Source organism: Calliphora vicina, chromosome 5, assembly GCF_958450345.1.
Source record: "Calliphora vicina chromosome 5, idCalVici1.1, whole genome shotgun sequence".
In the NCBI taxonomy this organism is placed as follows: domain Eukaryota; kingdom Metazoa; phylum Arthropoda; class Insecta; order Diptera; family Calliphoridae; genus Calliphora; species Calliphora vicina.
Window position 1 is genome coordinate 112,798,481 of NC_088784.1, and position 24,139 is coordinate 112,822,619.

Consider the following 24,139-nt stretch of genomic DNA (forward strand, 5'->3'; position numbering starts at 1 on the left):
AAGAAATAATACTAAATATATAGAGTTTATAGAGTTTACCAACACACCAACAAGCACGCATACAGAAAAAAAACTAAAACATTTATAATTCAAGTTAAATAAAATATTTTTATACTATTTAGTTTAAAGAAATAAATTAAATTTAAAAAAAAAAACAAGTGGTGCCTTTATTAAAGCTTGGCCTAAAATAAAGCATGTAATATAAATTCTAAAAGTTAAATCATAATACATACAAAAATATTTAAACATCCAGAAATCTCGTCAAAAAAAAAAATTGCAGACTTTTTTCATCTTAAAAGCATGATAAATTATAATAAAATAATATATTGAAGAAAGCCTTGCATGTAATGTTGTTCTAAATTAAAAAATATACATATAAAATTCGTAAACACGACTATATAAACGAAGTTCTCGTCTTTTTTTTTTGTAACCTAGAAAAATTCCTTAAATTAAAGTATAATCTTAGGTATTAGTTTGTTTTGAAATATAAATAAGCAAAGCCTACATTTTGTGCAGTAAAAATTAAACAACACATCCACAATTATAATCCTTTGTTCGTAACCAGCAAAAAAAGCTCTACGAATTATAAACTTGATGATTAAATTTGCATTAAATCATTTTAAAATTTCATATTGTGCATATGTGTATGTGTGCATCCATTGAAATATTCCAAGCTTTTGTGGAATTGACAATTAAAGGAAAAATAAATATTTAAAAAAAAACATTTAAAAATGCAATAATAAATTTAAAGTAGATTTGGTTCAACTCAACAAAATAAACGTGAGAAAAAACGAGATTGAAAAATTGTTGCGGCACATTGTTTTTCACGCTTGCATACACCCGTGTAATAATAACAGCAACACACTGACTGGCCACTGACATCATCATCTTTATCACTGGATTTTCAAAATGACCACAGATCTGCTATTTCCTAAAATTGCGGATTGTTCATACGTTTCATGTTATTGGTAAGTGAAATAAATATACAACTGTCATATGTATGTATTTACATTTGTTAATTAAATATTCTTATTAAAATGATTAATTTAATTAAGTTCATACGTACAATTTTGTGTTTCCTCCACTTTTAAGAAGGTGGAGTTTAATTAAATTTTCAGTTATGTTACCAAAGGGATTAATAAAAGACACATAGTATATTTAAATATAATACTAATTTGACTCACTCACAACCCATACAACTTTATAAAGTCCAATGATGCAACCATTTTATTCTTGTTCAAGGAATATTCCAATTTTGAATACTAAATATTGGTATAATATTCTAATTATATGTAGATTGAAAAGTAAAAATTTCTTCTTATAGCAAAAGAAAATGCAAAATATATTAATACAATTAATATAAGAAACACAATTTTATTGCATAAATTATCAGTTATGTTTCAATAGAAGTTCCTAATTATATTTCAGTATATTCTAATCTAAATTTCAGAAATTTTCAATTATATTTTGCTAATTGTAATTCTGAACTTTCCAATTGTGTTTCTTATTGTATTTTAGAAAATTATATTTAAACAATTTAATTACTTACGAAATATAAATAATTTTCTTAAATACAAATGGAACCTTCTAAAATACAACACATTAAATATGGAATATTATTTGAAAGAGCTTTCAGTCATCATCCAACTGCTATACATATTTTTATATTCCAAAATGTTTATGATTTTTCAACGATTTTGTTTATTATATTAAAAGTAAATCAATGCAAATATTCATAATTTAAGAAATGGTTTATTTTTTTCAATTTATGCACTAGTTCACAGTCAATCTAGTAAAAATGCCATGTTTTATAATATATTTTTTAAATGGCCCAGCTCACGAATAATTATAAGTAGACCAACAATATTTTGGGGAACATCCCTCTTTCCAAACCACAACAATTTTTAGATTTTCTTTTATTTGTTTTCTATTACCATATTACTAGAACCAGCTGATTCATATCTGTGTAATCTGTGATAAACATTATCTGATATCGTTACCCATTATAACTTGATAGCAGAACAAATCATACAATTTCCGGCATATCGCAAATAACAAATTTTACATTTTTAAACGAAATTTATAAAATAAAAAAAAAAAACTTTTATTTTATTTATTAAATTCATATAAATTCCTTTAATTTTGGAATTTAATTTGGTCATAATTTGAAATTGATTACAACAGTATTTTTGACTTTTGGTTAATATGGGTTAATGATTTCCAATTAAAAAAGGGTATTATTTTTATTTTTATTACTTATTATACGTAAATTATCAACACAAGAAAACATCTGAAATTAAATATTAAAAAATAATTTTAACAACTTTGTGATTAAAAAATTTTTTTTCTTGAAATCCTCTAATTTTAAATCGATTCAAGCGTTTATTTTTAGAATAAACAAGATCTCTTATCATTTCATATTGTCATAATGTCTAATATTTCACAATGGTTTTTATTGCTTTTCAAGCAAAAAATGTCCTAAAATAATACTACTCTGTATGCTATGTATATTGTGTTATCGTAACCAACGAGCAGAGACCTGCGCCGAATAACTAAGAGTTGGTTAAACTGAGCCGCCGAGTCGTGATATGTATATTAGGACATTATGACTGATAAGAGACCTTGTGAATTGACCAATTGTTTTTGCGAAATAAAATAAGTAAAGGTTTTTTTTAGTTTTACAATTTTTTTGTAGTTTTTTATCAATATCTTTTTAAATGTAATCTAATGTAAGTGAAAAATAAAGTTAAGATCAGCTTGTTAAGATTAGAATTTGAAATTGTTGTAAGATTAGAAATTGGTGTACGCGCTTGGGTACAATGTGTGTACTATTTTTTTTATAGAATTTAGTTATCTGCTATGGATGACAATGCCTTTTATGGTAAAAGGTTTGAGGCGTTGAATTGGCATGGATTATGTTTCTAATGAAAACCTTTAGAATTTTGATTTTACAATTATTACACCAAGGTCTCTTATCAATGGAAGAAATTAATTTATTATGTGTCGATATTCCACGATCATCAAAAAATAAAGTGGAGAAACAGAGCAATAAATATGGTCTGGACCTAATACAACACTAGAAGATAATTCGACATTTCAAGGATTTTTATTTAGTTTTTTTTTCTACTTTTATTCTTAATAAAGTAAATTTTATTACAAAAAAAAAATCGTTTTATAGGTGGCTCTGATCTAAGGGTTGGTTAATACATTTTATGATTTTTTGTTTGGTATAAAGTTATAATGGGTTAACGATGTCAGAAAATTTTTATATTTAAGCATCTATGTATGAATAAACGAAATGCCAAATCTTTTTTCAATCGTATGTTTTGTTTCAAAATTTAAGTTGATTGAAAATTTGTATTATTACTTTGAAACAACTCTCGAAATTATGTGCCACCTGTTAACGTTATCTGAAAAGAAAATCTAAAAAGTCCAAATCCAAAGGTTTACCCTACTGTATATACATACATATGTACATATACATATATGTATGTATGTATGTACTTAAATACCATACGTATGTATGTATCATATATCCTGAGTGTACCGTCATTTTGTATATGGACAATGCAAAAAGTATTTGCACACATTTTAATCATTAAATTTTAAGAAAATTCCATAATGCCAAAAAATAAAATAAAGAAACCCATAAGGAGAACATACTACAACAACATTAAGCTCTCAGCCAGACATTGGAGAGGAATAAAAAGCGACCCACCACAACAATATACAACTGAACTCAGAATGTTGAACGTAAAAGCATCAGCAATAACAAGAAAAATAACGATATAAGTTTTTAATGTACGAATGTACGAATATAAAACTAAACAAAACGAAAACTAAAGAACTAAAAGAATAATCATTCATACACAGAAACTCAAATACAAACACACTCAAACACATATCCACACAGAGATAAATTCAAACACATCCATACATATGTATGTACATACTTTCAAATTCAAGCAAACATACATATTTTCATATACATACATATGTACGAGGGCGGGCCAATAAGTCCGTGACTTTTTGAATTTCCCGCCTTTTAACTGAAAGGCCAAAACTGCACCTGTCAGTTGACTCCTGTCAAAACTGACAGCCATTAATAGCAGACTGTCGCGTTACTTGAGGAGAAAATGGAAAGTGAAATTCGTGTGCTCAATTCTAAGCTTGATAAATACTATAGCAACTCTGCACCATCAATTTCAATGGTAAAATTGTACAAGCACAATGGTAACAAGCACGTACGATGGCGAAAGTTCTGGATGCCCAGTTGAGGTCTCTACATCCGAAACAATTGAACAAATTCACGATATGGTGTTGGACGATCTGAGATTGAAAGAGCGAGATATTGTGAAAGCCATCTCACATGGCTTAGTGGTCTCAATTTTGAATTATCACTTGGGTATGGGTGCTGAGTTTGCGCACAAAAGGGTACTCGAACCGCAATATTGTCCGGATTTATCACGGAGTGACTATTTCTAGTTTCCAAACCCTAAGAAATGGCTAGGCAGCAAGAGATTTATTTGACACCAACAATGAAAACTCACAAACAAATATGTATCTATTTTGAGTATGCACCTACTTATTACTCAAAAGAGACTATGTTGAAAAATAAAATGATTTTTTATATTAAAAATAGTCACGAATTTATTGAACCGCCCTCGTATATTCACAGTACTCGAAATGCAAAAAAGGAGTTAAAAACCATAACATTTCTCCCTCTAAGCGTGAGCATGACCGTTTGACCTAATTTCTGACGCGTTTGAGTAATGAAAGTATTTGAATATGAATAAAGTACACACACACACACACACATTCATACGTACAGATGCAAGTACAAAACACACACATTTACACAAGTATTTCAAATACATACATCCATCCATACAAAATACATTTCATATAAACAACACTTTTTACTCGCTGTCTGAAAGAAAAGTTGGATATTTTTTTTTCATACATTCATTCACTCACTCACAAACTCTCCTCTCAGGACCATACAAAACAAAAAAGTTAAAAGAAAAAAAAATAACAAAATTGGCTGGCTGACTGTGTCCTTTTTTTAAATTTAATGAAAATTTAGTTTATGTTTTTTTTTTAATCCGAAAGAAGGAAAACACAATATTTATTTACATTTAAGCCTTAGGTAAGTAAAACATTCATCCTTGTTATTGCTTTTCTTGTTGTTTTAATTTCGTCCAGAACACAATTTTCTTACAGATTTTTGTATTCAATAGTATTTCAATAGAGTAGGAACTAGGTTGGGTATCCATTCGAATAATGTTAGTACGAATAATCGAACAATTTCTTACGAATAATTATTAATTCGAATAATTTTGTTTAAGAATAATGAAATAAAACGAATAATTATACATTTTTACTTTAATATTTTACATTTATGTTAGGTGATCAGAGGCCATTGAGGCGCATACAAAGAATTTCAGATAAAGTTCGAATACGATTCCACCTAGTTCGAATTTTACTGAGTTTTAGATTTCGAAAAATTAACTTAAAATTCGAACTAGAACAAGTTTCGGTGGAATCGTATTCGAACTTTATCTGAAATTCTTTGTATGCCCCTCAATGGCAAAATATTTAAATGATTTTAAAATTTTAAAAAACGTAAGAATATTGATATCGAAAAAAAATCAGTTAAGTTTCTGAAAAAACGAATTTAAATTTAAGTGAAAATTCGGATACACTCGGAAAAAATGTCCATGATATAATTCTTTGAAATAAAACTATGAAAAAGATCTAACAAATATGATACAATTTATTATCATTTTAGTTGGAAACTTCGATTAGGTTTACGGCTCCATATGTACATATGTACATTACGGTTTAAAGTTTAGCTTGTTTAGGAAAAGCATTTCTCAAATGTTTGTCCTGTATTTGGTGAGCTGGGTCTAATAAGGTTTTTATGATTCTTTTTCATATTATGTACTCGCAAATTATACTTATGAAATTTTTTATATGAAAAGCCTTTACAATGGGCTTTCAAAGCTGTATCTGAAATTGTTGTGTTGTTAGTTTAAAAATATTCGAACATTTGTAAATTTTTGGCAAAATTTTAAGTTCTAAAAATATTGACATAAACCTTATAAACCTCATATAAATTCACTGAAATGTTTTATTCCGTTCTTAGAAATGCAATCGAATGTTCGAATTTTATTTGAATTTTTCGAAAACTGTTTCATATAATATTTTATAAGTTTACACAAACTGATTAAAATTTAGATTTTTGTTGTTTATTTTATGAGATTAACGAGAAACTATCGTTATTACATCATAAAATGTTTATTGTTTTACGACATTATAGATATTCTAGTTATAAATTTTGTGTCTTTAAAAATCGTTCAGTGAAATTATAATGGTGAATAGGTTTATAATGTGTTAATTTAAACAAATTTATTTAATTAATGATAAAAATTACCAAAGTTTGAAATTTTTTTGACTTACACTCTTAATTTCAAAGACCTTTCACATGATGCCAATATTTAATATGTTTCCTTTGCGAGAAAAATGAAAAAAGGACTTTTTATCCTTTGATTCGGCAAGTCAAATATTGGTGAAAGATCAAATATTTTGAGAAACGGTTTCTTAGAATGAATTAAACTTCTATTTTAGTTGGGAACATCCATAATTTTTTTCATATAAAGTTCATATACTTGTAGTTAATTTTAGTTGATTAACTGTTTAATGTCCTATTAAATATTTATGCAGAATTTAAAATATTCTTCAATAAAAAACCTTGTTGTTAAACGATTCGAAGCGTTTCATATTTATAATGATGTATCATAATGATTGTTGCTTTATTGGCTTCCCATCGAATTAAATTATGGTAAAATTGACTGCGGTTTCTTGAGTTTAAACGAAAATTAAATTTATATACAGTTGACTTTGTGTTATAATTTTTTTGTTCGTGGTAAATAATGTGGGTTTGTTTTTCATTGACAAGCCTTCACATTTTTATTATATCCACTAACTAATACTCAGTGAAAATGTTCTTGTGTCATCCATCAACAGCAGATGCAGTAGTAGCTGCTGTACATCAGCGTCGTCACCATCATTGCACCATTAAGCCATCCATGTATTCGTTTATTATTTATCCCAACTAAAAAATAATTTAATCAAACTGAAGGCATTCAATCGAATCAGCACTCTTTATATTCCACCCACCACTCAATAAAGTGATAAAATTGTTTTCTAACATTCTTCTCAACTCATTTGTGATGGCGGTATGCATTTATAATGGGCACATTTCTTGTCCTTTATCATCTGACCCAAGTACAATACATTTCACATTAAGTGGACTTTAGTGTGGCTTTTAAGAATTCTTAACCTTAAACAATACTTAATATTTTATAAGTGATGAAAACAATAAATAATAACAAAATATAGTGCCATGATTGAATAGATGCAATATTATTATAGAGTACCTTCGAATAAAAGAACTGCAAATGCATCCACCTGACAATAAGAATTGGCTTGAATCGAATCATACATGCGAGTTTTTTTTCAATTTAAAATACACGATACTCGTAAAGTTGTCAATTATTCAAGTTTTATTTTAAACGATTAAAATTTTATAATTTGTTTATTGTTCGAGTGATTGATTAATTTTTTCAAAATGCCTCGATTATTCGAACGATGAATAAAAATGCAAAATTAATAATTATTATAACAATTATTTATTATTACGCCGCTCAAGAGTCCTTTGTACACATGAAAAAATCGATATATACGCAAAGTAGTAACACTGCGTAGTCAGTTTTTCTTGATCGGGTCTGATATCTTTTTAAATGAACATTGAAATTTCAAAGGATAGACCATTCACTAAAAAATAAATATATAAGATATTTGATCCCAAAATGAGTATCAAACAATGAAAAGGTCTAATCTAAATTAGATGTTTTCGACGAAGGACGAACATTTATTTAAAAATAATTTTATGAAAATCATATTATTTTTTTATGTTTGTTCCAAGAATTATAATATTCTAGAAACCTTTCAGGACCAAACAAAATATGAATTCTTCAAAATTGAAAAAGACAAAAAAATTAAAATTTTTCGTTATATCTTTTCCATTTACAGTCGGATCTTAAAGTATGATATATCAAGGTTTTTGTATTCTCGATCGACTCCTACATTCGGAAAAAAATACTGAAATACTTCATATTAGGAGGTGTACGGAGAACTTTTTTTTTTGCTTGCAAGGTGGTACGCTCTAATGTACATATACATATAGAACAGAAGGAGAAGGAAATGCCAATGAAAAACAGAATTACAAACAAATGGACACTCTAATGTACATATTAAAATAATGAAATTGTTATACGAAAATGTCCATTAAAGGCAGAAATAATTTTCGTAATTGAAACACAAAAAATAACAAAAATGTGTTTTCAATTACGAAAATTATCTATTCAATAATTTTTGTATTTGAAATTCAACCAATAACGAAAATTGTATATTCAATTGTCAAAATAATCAAATTCAAAACTCAGAATACAATAGAAAATATCAAGAAATTTTGTTTTTGAGCAAATGAATACTTGATTTAATTATGAAATAATGGAAACCATTCAATATGTGACAAATATTTGAATTGAAACGGTTTAAGAAATAGTTTTTTCTGTGTAAGTTGCACACAATTTCGATATACATACATTAGGACTGTTCGATTTAAAAATCGCCCAAGTGACAAGAAACATCGTACTCTCTACCTCCAAAAATAAATTCTAATGTTCCTTATTTTGACCCAAAGGTCAAATTTTGAAAAATCCCACTTTGACCCGTTTAAAGTGCCCCAATCGAGTCTAAATGTATGACCGGCCCCCACTAACTTTGGAGGGCCGACCCATTCAACAAGCACAAAGTGGCATTCGTGTCATAATAAAGAAATTTGGAAAAATATGCTTAGTCAAATTCTCCAAATTTTTTGAAATTTGACCTTTGGGTCAAAATAAAGAACATCAGAATTCCTTTTTTAGAGGTATGGTTCCTTGGGCAAAGTTTATTATTTTGATCCCTAGAATACGATTTTCCTTGTCACTTGGGCGATTTTTTTTGCATTCCTACTAGGGTTCCTACGCTAGAAAAATGTCCCGGGAATTCCCGAGAATATTTTTTCGTTAATTTTCGGGAAATGTTTGTCGGGAATTTTCGGGAATTTTTTCATAAGTTTTCTTCTAAAAGTTACAATTTTAAGATTCGTTTCGATGGCCAAATTTGTTGCTAATTGAATCATTCTATTATATCCATAGATTTTTTTCGGTTCTAGCTACAGATAGTCAGTTGGCAAAGAAGTATTACGGTTGAAATAATCGAAAGTTTTTCACTCAACTCAAGCCACAGCAGAAAAATTTGCTTATTTAAAATGAATCTAATTTTAAATTTATGCTCTTAAAGGACCCGCCCTAACATACATACATATTTTCTTTTTGAATGTTTATTTAAGAAATCCTCTAAATGCAACAAATAAGTATGACTTTTCATAGCACATGAAACCATTGACTGGTCTATTTTGAAGAATTATCAATTTTTTTAAAACATCGTTTTTCATTTTTGCTTTCTCACATAAACATCTGGTAGTGGTTTATGGTAAAGCAATAATGAAACTAAAAGTTTTCAAAACTTTCAAATGCTTTTAGAAAATTTTAAAAGAATGTAGTATCAAGTAGCAAGCAACAAGATGAATATTGTGGCACTTAATCGTCGCGTCGTAAGGAATCATTTATTTTTTTCGGGTACACTGCTGCTGTATGTATCTGTACATATACATATACATACAAACAATCATATGTATAACATTATTGTGTGTATGTATCTGTTTTTGTTTGGAGATACACACATAGACGAACAAACAACCACAGGATATAATGAAAATGAAATTCCTACAATAACAAATGGCACCAGAATAATGGCAACTAAAACATAAAGAAATATTTATGACAAAAAATCCTCTGCACTCATAAAGACATTTTTATACGCACATTTCAAATAACCCAGCAAACACATTCAATTTAAATGAACTCAGCTACATTCTTTTAGCAATAGTAGTTACTAATTGCTTAAAGCACACTGACATAACTAGCTAGGTGACTAGTTATTTTAACACGTGCATGTCCTAAGCAGGGACTCAATTGACCCTTTTTGATTACTGATTTAATGAGACTGTTTGATAGCTGGTCCATAACTAGTTGTCATCCTAAGTGATAGATGAAATCACAATCGCTGGGATATGTGTGTTTGTGTATATATACATACATACATATGTACATATAAACATATAAACAAGAGTTGAAGAAAAGCTTTCTAGCTCTCTAGTCTCGCGGGATATGTTCATTATTAATTCACAGCATATTAAAATTGTAGAAGTGTGTTGATGTCTGTATGTTTAAGTGTTGCCAGGTGTATCTCTGAAAAAGTTACACTCCAACTACAAAAAGATGTTCCAAGATTTCTATCTTTATAATTTTAATTAATGACGGCTCTCAAATATTGTATTTTCGGATTAAGTTCTAAAGTTTCATGATATTTGTATGTAACAAAAATAACAGATATTCAATTAAGTAATAAGCTAAGAGATAGGTTAATATACATACAGTGGTGGTCAAAACATATGCAACCAGCAACAGAATTTTACAAAAGTGGTTTAAACTACTTTAAGATGTAAACAAAAATATTCATTTGCTTATAATATTTTTTAATTTATGCTTTAAAAATAAGAATATGAAATTTAATTCAGAATTTTTTGCATTGAAAAGAAAAAAAAATTAAAAAACTACGTATGGGTTGATATTTCATTGGCCAAAACATATGCAACTAATTGCTTTTAAAACATTTCTGTCTATAAAACTTAATATTTCGTGGCAAATCCTATATTTTCAATGACGGCCTTACATCGGCAAGGCTGTGAAGCTATCAAATTGGCAATAAAATTTGCAGGAATAGCGTTCCAAGCATCTACCAATCCTTGAAACATAATATTATTAATAATATTGAATTAGTGCAATTTTCGGTGTCGATTCTTTGATTAACGATTTCCCAAATGTTCTCAATGGGATTTAGATCTGGTAATTGTGGTGGCCATTCCATTACCGAAACTGTTTCTTGTGCTAACCACGATTTAACAACATGTGGAGAGTGCTTGGGGTCGTTATCGTGCTGAATAACTCATCGAAGAGGCTTATTATCCTCAGAATTTGGAAACATTACTCTTTCCAAGATGTCTCTATAGATAAATCCATCCATTATTTCATTAATTTAGAGCGATGGGCCAACTCCAGCAGCAGAAAAACAACCCCCATACCACTACGTTGCATCCTGCAAGCTTCACCGACGATTTCCCTACGCGCAAAAACCGCTTATATTAAAAGAAACGTTTGAAGTTTGCTATGGAGTATTTAAATTGGCCAGAAAACAAATGGACGACTGTCCTATTTAGCGACGAATCCGAATTTAATATCATCGGAAGTGATTTCATGTGTTACATAAGACGACGACCACTTAACACGCGGCTTCAAGCACATAATGCAAAAAGACACTGAAACATGGAGGATGCAACGTAATGGTATGGGGGCAGTTTTTCTGCTGCTGGAGTTGGCCAATCGCTCTAAATTAATGAAATAATGGATGGATTTATCTATAGAGACATCTTGGAAAGAGTAATGCTTCCAAATTCTTAGGATAATAAGCCTCTTGGATGAGTTATTCAGCACTATAACGACCCCAAGCACTCTTCACATGTTGTTAAATCGTTGTTAGCACAAGAAAGAGTTTCGGTAATGGAATGGCCACCACAATTACCAGATCTAAATCCCATTGAGAACATTTGGGCAATCTTTAATCAAAGAATCGACACCGAAAATTGCACTAATTCAGATATTATGTTTCAAGGATTGGTAGATGCTTGGAACGCTATTCCTGCAAATTTTATTGCCAATTTGATAGCTTCACAGCCTTGCCGATGTAAGGCCATCATTGGAAATATAGGATTTGCCACGAAATATTAAGTTTTATAGACAGAAATGTTTTAAAAGCAATTAGTTGCATATGTTTTGGCCAATGAAATATCAACCCATACGTAGTTTTTAAATTTTTTTTCTTTTTAATGCAAAAAATTCTGAATTAAATTTCATATTCTTATTTTTAAAGCATTAATTAAAAACTATTATAAGCAAATGAATATTTTTGTTTACATCTTAAAGTAGTTTAAACCACTTTTGTAAAATTCTGTTGCTGGTTGCATATGTTTTGACCACCACTGTATATACTCACCCAGAGAAAAAATATAGTTGTACATATCTACATGTGTACCCTATCCATTTCAAAATTTTTACAAGTTTTTTAACAATATTATGATCGCTATAATTATTTATATGATTGCGGTAACCATAACGTGTTTAAGTTACCATTCACATCATTGTAGAAAAAATGAATTTTGGTTAAAATTAAATGGATAAACTAATAATTAAAAGATGCAATTATGCAAAATGCCTAAATGTGAAAATAATTTTCACATTTATGAAATCGTCTTCATCTAATCTTTAATTCTAAGTGGTGCTTGGCTAAAACGTCTTATAATCCTCTTTCACTTGTCTCATTGTTGTAATCGTTAGCTGCACAATGGTGTCGATTTGACACCATTCGTGTACGATTTTATAACAGACCGTTGACAATTTGTCACCGTTCGTGTACGATTTGACACCAGACCGTTGTCAATTTGATACAGCACCGTTGTCAATTTGACAACATATGTACGTTGTCGATTTGATACCGTTCGTATACGATTTGGTAATTAAAATAAATAACAATTCCTTTATATTTTACATTTATTTTTAAATACAATACGAATAAATACTTAAATATAAACTACATACATATAAAGATTCCATGTTTAATTGTGGCAAAACATTGGTGTCAATTGTCGGAGTTCCTGTATGTGAAATTTCAAATAGCTCCCTAATGGTGGCACTGCTTCCACAGTAAGAGAGCTATATTCGGCTGTGCTATATTTTTAGGTAAACAAAATTTAAATTTTTTTTCCAGTTGTTTTTTTATTTTTTTTAAAATTTTTTTTTTAATTTTTTTTTTAAATTTCGTGAAAAAAAAATTTGGTGAAAAAAAAAATTCGGGTTAAAAAATATTTTTTCCGATTTTGACCCATTGTAGGTCCAACTTACTATGGTTTTATATACGTCGTTGCACAGGTCTTTGAAATATCTATCATTAGATATCCATATAGTCTATATTAATGATTTAGTAATCCAGATATGGGTCGAAAATAGGTCAAAAATCGAGGTTGTCCTGGTTTTTTCCTTATATCTCAGCCATTTGTGGACCGATTTACTCGATTTTAAATAGCAACCGAGCCGGAAGAATTTCGGATATATTGATGTATCATTCGTGTATGTATGTAAGTAATTTGGGGGCTTCAGAAAGTTGATTTCAACACACAGACGGACAGACGGACATGGCTATATCGACTCCGCTATCTATAACGATTCAGAATATATATACTTTGTGAGGTCGCAAATGAAAAATGTAGAAATTACAAACGGAATGACAAACTTATATATACCCTTGCCACTCATGGTGAAGGGTATAAAAATACAAATACTTATTGTATTCTACATTGCTGTTAATTATAAGTATATACATTAGGCCGGGTCGAATTGTAATCTACGGAAAATTCTAAGAAAGTTTCCTCAAGAAACCATAGGTCTAAAATGAAATCCTATCTTGCACATTTCGACTTTTATCCAATGATATTTCAGTATATATATAGTTTTTTTATTGGATAAATGTCGAAATGCGCAAGATAGGATTTCATTTTAGACCTACGGTTTCTTGTGGAATATTTCTTAGAATTTTCCGTAGAATAGTTTCTGCTATACGAATAATTTAAAAACATTGCGTTGTCGATTCGTACCCGTTTGTTTACAAATTGTAAACGCACGGTGTCGAAAAAAAGTGACGATTTCGCAACGTCATGTTTTCCTCAGTGTAACATTCCTGTACATAAAAATTTTAAAATCGCCGCCCCTTTTATATTGCAAAATGTTTTGTTGAACTTTTAGCAAATTGTGTTATCTGTATATAAACATTTAATTACTTATCCTTTGTAAAACGGACAAGAATCGGCCCTCCCATCCTCTCTTCTTACTGTAAAGACTTCGGTGGAATAGTTTTCGCACTTGTTTACTCACAGTAATTGATATTACACAAAAATTTATATATTTTATAATACAAAATTTTCTGGCAAAATTCCAATAATGTTTAACTCTAAAAAAAAATTAGAAAATGATCACCCACATTTCGTCCCCTCAATAAAACAATAGTGTATAAGCATATATAATCTACATAACTGATTCTATATGTGGTCAAAATTTGGTGATATTCTACTTCCACAATGTGGGTCAAAAGATCAATTTAAATATTACTTTTGTTCTAGATGTCTATTAACACAAACATTTTAAACTCAATTATTTCGAAATGGCAAAAAAAATTATACACTATTGTTTTATTAAGGGGACGATTTGAGCTTGAAAACAATTTAAAGGGTTTCATACATACTATATGTACTATGTAGTATGTCCTTTTATTTTCAAAAAACTTGTTGACTGAAATTGAAATTTGCGAATAAATCGACAGTGAGAGGAGGTGATAAAGGGGATGAGGTTGAGTCGTGAGTGGGAACTATCAAATAATAACAATAATAGGAGCAACAAACAACAATATTTAAGTGTAGTAATAAATTATCAAGATGATTGCTGTCATTTCGTGTCAATGAATAAAATGGGCGTCTGCTGGCAAAAACAGTTGAGTATAAATACATAGTAAGGAGTGAGATCGAAAAATTCTTAACACACGTTTTTCATTACATTTTTTAACCCAAGTATTATTTGAATTTTTTTTTGATCAAGTTACCTTTGAAAAACATGTCAGTTATTATGTGTAATGTCAATTATATTAATTTTTTTGTTAATCTGATTAAAATGAGTGACCAGAAAAAAGTGCGTACTGAAATTATTAAATATTTTCAACAAAACCCAACTTGGTCTTACAAAAAGTTGGCCAAGCATACAAAGGTCTGCCGTCAAACTGTTTCCAATCTTATTAAACAGTACCGGGAGAACTTGTCAGTTGATAGAAAACCTGGTTCAGGTAGAAGGAATGGTCCACATGATGTTTCTAAAGCCAAAAAAATAGAACGCATTTTCAAAAGAGCTCCCAACACATCCGGTAGGAAAGCAGCCCGGTTAGCTCAGTGCTCGGACTATTTGGTACGAAAAGTTAAAGCTAATGCAGGTTTAAAAACATACAAGGCTCAAAAAGTTCCTGACAGGAACGCTACTAAAAATTTAGAGGCCAAAAACAGAGCACGGAAATTGAAGTCAAGTTTTATAAAAAAATATTCTTGCTGCATAATGGATGACGAAACGTATGTTCTGGCAGATTTTTCGCAACTTCCAGGTCAAAAATTTTATGTTGCTGATGCTCGAGGGAATGTTGAAGAAAAGTTTAGGACCCAAAAGCAGACAAAATTTCCCAGAAAGTTCTTGGTATGGCAAGCAATATGCAGTTGCGGCAAAAGAAGCCACTCATTTGTTACAACGGGCTCTATAAATACCGAAATTTACATCAAGGAATGTTTACAAAAAAGGCTGCTTCCATTCATAAGACTTCATAATGTGTCCACTTATTTTTGGCCTGACTTGGCATCCTGTCACTATGGCAAACAAGCCCTTGAGTGGTACAAGAACAATAATGTGGTATTTGTACCAAGAGAGGCAAATCCTCCAAACTGCCCGGAGCTAAGGCCAGTGGAGAGATATTGGGCTCTTGTTAAAAGAGAATTGAAGAGTACAAAAAAGGTGTCCAAAAGTGTGGTAGATTTTAAACGGAGATGGACTACATGTTCGAGCAAAGTGACAGAAAGCACTATAAAAACGTTAATGGAAGGGTTTCCGAAAAAGGTTCAAAATTTCATCACTAGTGATTAAAACTATAAAAAAAATTTTTTTTGTAAATTGTAATAATAATTTCAATCAAATAAAAAAAAAATTAAAGCTGTAAGTTTAGTGGTTTCTTTTTTATAAACATATATGTATGTTAAGAATTTTTCGATCTCACTCCTTATATAGTTACATACAGTGTGCGATAATCGAATAGATGTCCTTTGTTTATTTGATTTTTAATTTATAGAATATAAAACTGCTATGTAAAGTTAATATTCTACCGAATGCATATTAGAAAATCAATTAAGTCAACATACAGCAGGTTTGACCACTAATTTATAATATTTATTTGAAATTAATATCTTATTAATGGCAAAATACCTACATACATGCATATTAGTTTAAACAAATATGTACTTATAATTTTATTTTGATCAAAGGATATGAAAAATTACGGGAATGCACTTAAAATTCACCCACTGTATTTCGGTTGCTACCATTCGTAATTTTTTGCGTCGTTGTTGTTTTTCTTTTCAGCTTTATGTAAACAAGTTGTTGTTGTTGTTAGTGTTTTATCCTTTGACAACCAACACGTTGTTGCTAGTTGATGGTTAATATGACTAACCACAAGAAACAATGCCTGCCTTCCTGGCCTGGCCTCACCTCACCTCGCCTCGACTGGTGGTCACGTGAGAATACTTCACTTGCTGCAAACATACGATTGCATATACATACATACATACACTTCCTAGAGTATCCAAAACCGAAAACCGGTCAATCGGTTTTTTAATTTTTGTAAACATGACAAGTTTCGGTTTTTTTAACTTTTCGGTTTTTTTTACAAACCGGTTACTTTAAGACGGTTAACATATCTTTGAAACACATTGATAGCATTTTAAAAAAAATATTGATATCTATCTATCTATCTTATTTCTATATACATATGTATATAAATGATCAGATTTACTGTGTGACTGACTGATACAACGTCGCTCAGCTCTAACGCCAAAACGTATAGACATGAAATTTCGAAGTTCAGTAAGAAGCTTGGAAATTCTAAGGTTTATATTGTCAGGCCCTTTCGTAGTACCAAAAAATTCGTATTATTGAACAATTAATTTTTTGTACTTAAACAGGCATGAAAGAACATACAAATGTATGTACATATAAATATAACAAAAAAAAAAAAAAAAAAACAATTTACATATGTACTTATTTAAAAAATCCGTCATTAAACATTGACGTAATTTTGTTAGCCAACCATCACTGGCACAAAACTGTCCATTGTAGAATTTTTTGTTCAGCTCCACAGCTTTGCATCTTAATTGTTCTCCACCGACTGTGATATGGAATTTTCTTTGTGCTAAAAACCACTCGTAAAGTGCGTCCTCCATTTTTTTAAATTCACCACTTGTAAGTCTATACCGATTTTTTAACGAACTCATGGAATTATCCAGCAGTTGCGTTTTTATACCCTTCACCTTCGTGAGAAGGGTATATACATATACTAAATTTGTCATTCCGTTTGTAATATCTACATTTTTCAATTCCAACCCTACAAAGTGTATATATTATGGATCCTTATAGATAGCGGAGTCGGTTAAGCCATGTCCGTCTGTCTGTTGAAATCAATTTTCTGAAGATCCCAGATATCTTCGGGATCCAAATCTTCAATAATTCTGTCGGACATGCTTTCGAGAAGTTTGCTATTTAAAATCAGCACAATTTAAAATCGGTCCACAAATGTCTGAGATATAAGGGAAAAAACCAGGACAATTTTTGGCCTATTTTTGACATATATCTGGATTACTAAGTCATTAATATAGACAATATGAATATCTAATGATAGATATTTCAACCATATTAAGGTGGACTTACAATGGGTCAAAATCGGAAAAAATATTTTTTAACCAGAATTTTTTTTCACCAAAAACTAATTAAAAAACAAACAATTTTTTTTTAAATTTAAAAAAAAATTAAATTTAAAAAAATTTTAATTTAAATTTAAAAAATTTAAATAACAATTCGAAAAAAAAATTTTTTCCAAAAAAATAAAAAAAAAACTGGAAAAAAAATTTTGTTTACCTCAAAATATTTAAAATTTTTATTTCATCGTTTTACTTGCAACATTTTGACAGTTAAAAACACAAAAATTATTATAACAAACCACCATTCGTACTATCGAATAGAAAAAATGCCCATCTAATGCCCATTTTTACATAAAATAATGTTTTGCAATAAATTGACTGACATAGACATATGAATATTTTATTATGATCTCCCACTATGATACTGAAGTTTTTTAATAAAATTTTTAACATTTCAATGTGGAAAAATAATTAACAAAAAGGGAAAAACGGGAAAAACATTTTGTTCGAAGTCTTGGAGCCAATTTTGATAAAATTTTAAACATTGGATCCAGCAGATGTATTTAGATAAAACCAATCCAAATGATTCTCTGATCACTCATATTTTATACCAATATAAAAAACTCAAATATTTTAAATCGTTAAAAACTTCGCAAACACTGCGATTTTATGGAAAATAAGCTCAATCTGCAATTACTCATATTTTATTATAAAATTATTTAGTATAAAAAACTTAAATATCTTGTAGATAAACCCACACAGAGAAAACGGATTCGTAATAGCAACCGAATTTGATGCCAATCGAATTCTACTGACTTTCTGTTGATAGAACCGAACAATTCAATGTGTGCAACCGAATCATTCGATTGGCAACAAATTCGGTTGCTACTACGAATCTGTTTTCTCTGTGCATGAATATGAATACAGATTTGAAAAATGTACACAAAAGGAAGTGTTTTGAAACTTTTGGTAATTGTTGGTACTTTTTCTTTATTCTTCTTTACAATCTAAAAAAGAAGATCAGAAAAATGGGTGTTTCGACGTTTTTACTTTTCTCGTAGGCAAATATTTTTACACTTTCAATGGCAAAAGCACCCAAAAAAATCGTTATTAAATGTAAAATAATGTTTTTTTTCTTTAAATCTTTTCATAGTTTTACTATGAATGGTTTAGCGAAGAATCGGGTGTGCTATTTCGTAAACTATATGAAATAATTGCAAAAAGTTAGACGCCTTTGCGAGGATTTAGTACACAATTCTTTATTAGCGTCCACAAAATTAAAATAGTATTCAATTTTATTATTAGTATTTAAAGGTAAATGTAAATACATCATTTAATTGAGAAACCAAATAAATGGTTTTTATGATAATAAATGTTTTTTTGCTATTATTTATTTTATTATTCTGAAAAGGTAATAAAAATATAAAATTATTTGTTACACTTTTTCGGTTAAACCGGTTTTTTGAATTGACCAGTTTTTTGGATACTCTAATGTGTATTTAATATGTATTCACTACTATACACATGTATACACACATATTGTATATGATATGCAAATACATATCGAGAGCCTATATTCAAAAAAATACCAACTCAAATAGAGTTTTCAATGGACCAAATGTGTACCTTCCTTTAAATTTGTTTTTAAATAACTTCAGAAATTCCTACTTATACATACATACATATGTACTACATATAAAAACTTAAATATTTTGAATATTTTCGAAATTTTTGAGTTGGTATTGTATTGCTTCGATAGATATGTACATATATTTCAAAAACTGACCATAGAATATCAAATTTTATAACAAAGCAAAGTCGAGTTCAAAATGTCAGATTTAATAAAATATAAGTTTTATTCAAAAAAAAAACCTGTAAACTTACTATATTAACAAAGTCTGATGAGCAAAACTTACTTATATCCCTTAAAATTACTTTATTTGTCACTTTGCCATCAAAATCTTATTTTGACTAAACGTTGAGTTGGTTTATATTGATTATAGGCAGTCGATATGTACATATAATTATTATATGTCCTCCAGTGGTGGGCAGACACGGTCACAAATTAATATATTTATTATGTATTTCAATAACTTAAAAACGTATGTATGTATGTCAATCAAAATAAAATACTTGTATAGATAAAAATGTTATGAAAATAAATCGGTGGTCTACTTGTTACTTACTAATTTTGTAAATCACGTCACCAAAGTGATATTTATGTGCATAGCAAAAACAAAATTTCACACATTTAAAATTTTTTTTTTTTGTTTTATGTACAAAATTTTAAAATTATGAAAGGCAAATCAATGCTTGAATTTTGGTGCGCTTTTTTGGATCAGAATTTGTATACAAAACAAAAACAAATTTTTGAAATGTGTGAAATTTTGCACATAAATATCACTTTGGTGAGGTAGGTGATTTACATAATTAGGGCCTTAAAGATATTGTTTAGAATAAGGATAGTCGTGAGCATTTCTAATATTATTTAGATAGCAACGTATTGTAGACGAGTTTTAACAAATACAAATTTCGAAAATATGTACATATCGATCCATAACTGCCAAAAAGACGTAAGAGCCATGATTATCGATTTTCATTTTTTGATAAACATCGATAGTTCTCGATCATTCGTATCATATCACAAAATACCACCGCTGTATAATGTACCCTGATGATTTTACAGCAAACACAATTTAGAAGTATGTACAATTTATTGTTTTTCTACTTATTTTGTGTACACGAAGTGGCGCTTACATCTGTGTTCGTTTCAACAAATTAATTAATATTAGTCTTTTAAGGTTAAAAACGTTAATTTGAATTTTTGTACACGAATACAATTTGAACAAAATAAAAAAATTTAAACAGTAAGTTGTGTTTTTAATAAAATTGGAAGCGAAAAGAACGTAAGCGACATAAATACCCGTTATCTTGGAAATATATGAAATAAAATAAATGCAATGTATATTTAAGAAGTAACAGTGCATACATACTCAATCTCACGGTAATAAATACTTAATACCAAGGATATTTAAAATTTGATTTTTGGCGCTTACGTCTTTTTGTCGGTTATGACTCGATATGTATGTATATTAAAATAGAAAATATCTTTAAAAAAGGTTTAAACCTTTTCAAAGTTACATACATACATACTATAATAATTCTATGAAAATTCAAATAAAACAAAAATGTTTATTAACTATTTTTAGTGAAGAAAATGTTTGGAAACTTTGCGAACAAGTTAAGAAAACCCGTATCGACGAACTTTCTAAATGTTATGCTGTGTTTGTATCAAATGAGGGTCGTACCGTGCCCTTATGGCGCCAAAAGGCAGGACGTGGAGATGACCAAGTTGTGATATGGGTAAGTAAGTTGATTATAATTCTCTCGCCATATGCCTGTAATGTCTGCATTTTCTAAGTACATACATACAAAATGCAAATATTTTTAATTTCTCCACATCATTTTTGGTTCTCTTTCCCATTAATGGCCTGAAACACGCACACAATTTGCATATGTTAGTTTTAGTACTTGTATTCTATTAAAATAAAATCTATTATAATAATAATACTTGACTAAAGTCATATTTAAAGGTGCGCAATTAGCACGACGCATTCATTGTTTTAAAGAACTAATTTCGATGGAAATTTCAATGCAATTATTCATAGTATTTGAAATAGTTTTTTTTATTTATTATTTTTTATTTCATTTCAGGACTATCATGTATTTTTTATGCACAATCCTTCCCCAAATAGATGTCTGGTATTCGATTTAGATACGACCCTTCCATTTCCAACATATTTCCATAAATATGTAACAGAAACATTTCGTTCCGATTTAGCTTTAAGGCAAGAACATCACAGGTAATTTTCGGAACACTTTAGAACGACTTTTAACTAAATATTCTCAATGTACATATTTATATGTATTTATTTCCAATTATTTGCTGGATGTTTTTTATTTATTTATTTAATTATTATTTTCAACAACCTAGATTCTTTCGAGTAATACCTGCTGAAACATATCTTGCTGAATTCTCATCAGATCGAAGGCATATGAGAAGGCCAGATGGCAGCTGGATAAAACCTCCACCCTCATATCCGCCCATACAATCATGTAGTAAGACAAACTAACATATTTTTTTTTGTTATTTTATTATTCATTGTTGCTTTACTCATATTGCAGGTAATGCCCATACTTTGGGTGATTTCATTTGCATGAGTCCCGGCAAAGGTCCTGGTACGGTCTACAGTCTTTCCGAGTTTGTTCAAACCTTTTATAAATCACCAAATGTTGTGGCGCAACAAAATAATAAATAATATCATCCAATAGCTATTTTAAAGGTGTAACTATTAGTTAAATATAATTGAGAATTCCCATTTAAGAAATTTAATATTACAATTACATACTAACAACATTAAGACTACCGCACTTTAAAGTAAAAAAAGATAAATCAAATATAACATCAAACAAACGGAAAAAGAATCATACTGTAATAATAATAATAATAAGGATTTTGTTTTTCATAATTTGGCTTAATACGTTATTTTTAACATTTTTATGAGCCCAAAAGCATTCACAGTTGTTTATAATCAACTACATTTTCCTCCTTCATGAGAAAGTTTCTCCCAAACCATGATTATTGTATTTGACATCGTGATTATGCACCCCAGTTGCAAAATCACTTGAATGCCAAATCCACCGGCTGTGATAAATGGGTTAGTACATAAATTTAAATGCTAAAACATTTCTAACTCAAGTGGAATCATCAATCGTTAAGATGTATTTCCTTTATAATAAAGACCCCGATATAAATTATATACAGCCGAACGAACATTCATACGAAATTATATCTATAGTCGTATTTGTATTATTTTTCTTATATTTAAAACAAAATGACTTTAATTGCTGAAAGTATAAATTATGATACCAATTTCAATAGTTTTGTATATTAATAATTCTTACGTTTATTAACCGTCATTAAAATCTTAATAAATTCGAAAAAATATTCAACAAAAAACCAAAGCTAATTAATACATTCTTAATCTTCGATTTTGGCTATCGAATGGTCAAAACTATAAAAATAAAAACATTTTTCAAAATTATTAAAATTATTGCAAGTTTTCATGTCTGTTGATTCACATGCTATTTTCTATACTTACATATTAATTGAAACTAAATAAAAAATAAGAATACAAAACCAAATAATATCCGAGATTGTATGGAAGTAAAAATGTTAATTTAAAAAAAAGCAAAAGCATATAAAAAATCAATTATAAATATATTTTTAAATATCTTTAATATTTTTCATCTTATACTCCGAAATTATACATTACTACTACTAAATCTATCTGTCTATTATTTAAGAACTTTTTACTCCTAATCTTAATCTTTTTATTTTTACTATATAGTAGATACACAACATACATACATACGAACATCCATTAATATGTAGTATGTATAACAGAGATCAGAAAACGGACTAAATTTTTTTGTTTCTGTTAAACAAAATTGTGTATGTAAATATGTTAAAACATTTGAATAAATATTTTATTCGAAACTTATTTCAAAGAGACTGAAAAGTAGTAACCAAGAATGTAGTTTGAAGGCAACGTTAAATATTGTATTTAATATTTTAGTTAATCAACATTTACACATTTACATTCAATAGCAAAAACATAAATAAATATTTAAATGTATACTTATTAGTTAGTTTTGTTCCTTTCCAAAAGGCAAGAATAAACATTTGAATATTAGAATTCAATTAAATAAAAAATATAGAAAAAAAATAAAAAAAAAACGCTAAAAAAGACTGATGCCTGCTAATATGGTAAATATATTTTATATTTTTCAAAGGTCCTGCACGCTCCCTCCATTATGTTAAATACAAAATTTAATGAAATAAAAAACAAATTCATATTTTTCTTTTATAACAATGAAAGTCCGTTTATCTGGTTGTAAAGAGTATTTCCGCTTATTCTTGATATATTTTTTGTTATAACAATTTAATATTAATTAATTACTTATCAGAGCATTTAATAATTAAAATTATTTGAATATTTTTAAGGTTTCTATTGTAAAACTCTAGTTTAACCTTTTAAAAAATATTGAAAATGAGTCATTAGTGGAAAATAAAAATAAACAAAAAAAAAACAAAAAACATAAATCAAGTTAACATTGTTTCTAGTAACATATTTTACAGTAAATGTGCATTAAATTTATCAATTTGTATGTGTGAAATTTTTCTATTTTTTATATTTTTTAAATCTAACTTAAAGAAAAAACAAATACATACATATACCT

At 28.8% G+C, this 24,139-nt stretch overlaps 1 protein-coding gene across 1 annotated transcript; it reads left to right on the forward strand.

The window, feature by feature from the left end:
• The first annotated feature begins 429 nt into the window (after positions 1–429).
• On the forward strand, positions 430–22,871 carry tun (tungus). Its single transcript, XM_065512090.1, has 5 exons — positions 430–968; positions 21,046–21,199; positions 21,551–21,699; positions 21,831–21,955; positions 22,022–22,871. The coding sequence occupies exons 1-5, from the start codon at positions 910–912 to the stop codon at positions 22,153–22,155; spliced, it is 621 nt and encodes a 206-aa protein (XP_065368162.1). The 5' UTR covers positions 430–909; the 3' UTR covers positions 22,156–22,871.
• Positions 22,872–24,139: the final 1,268 nt, after the last annotated feature.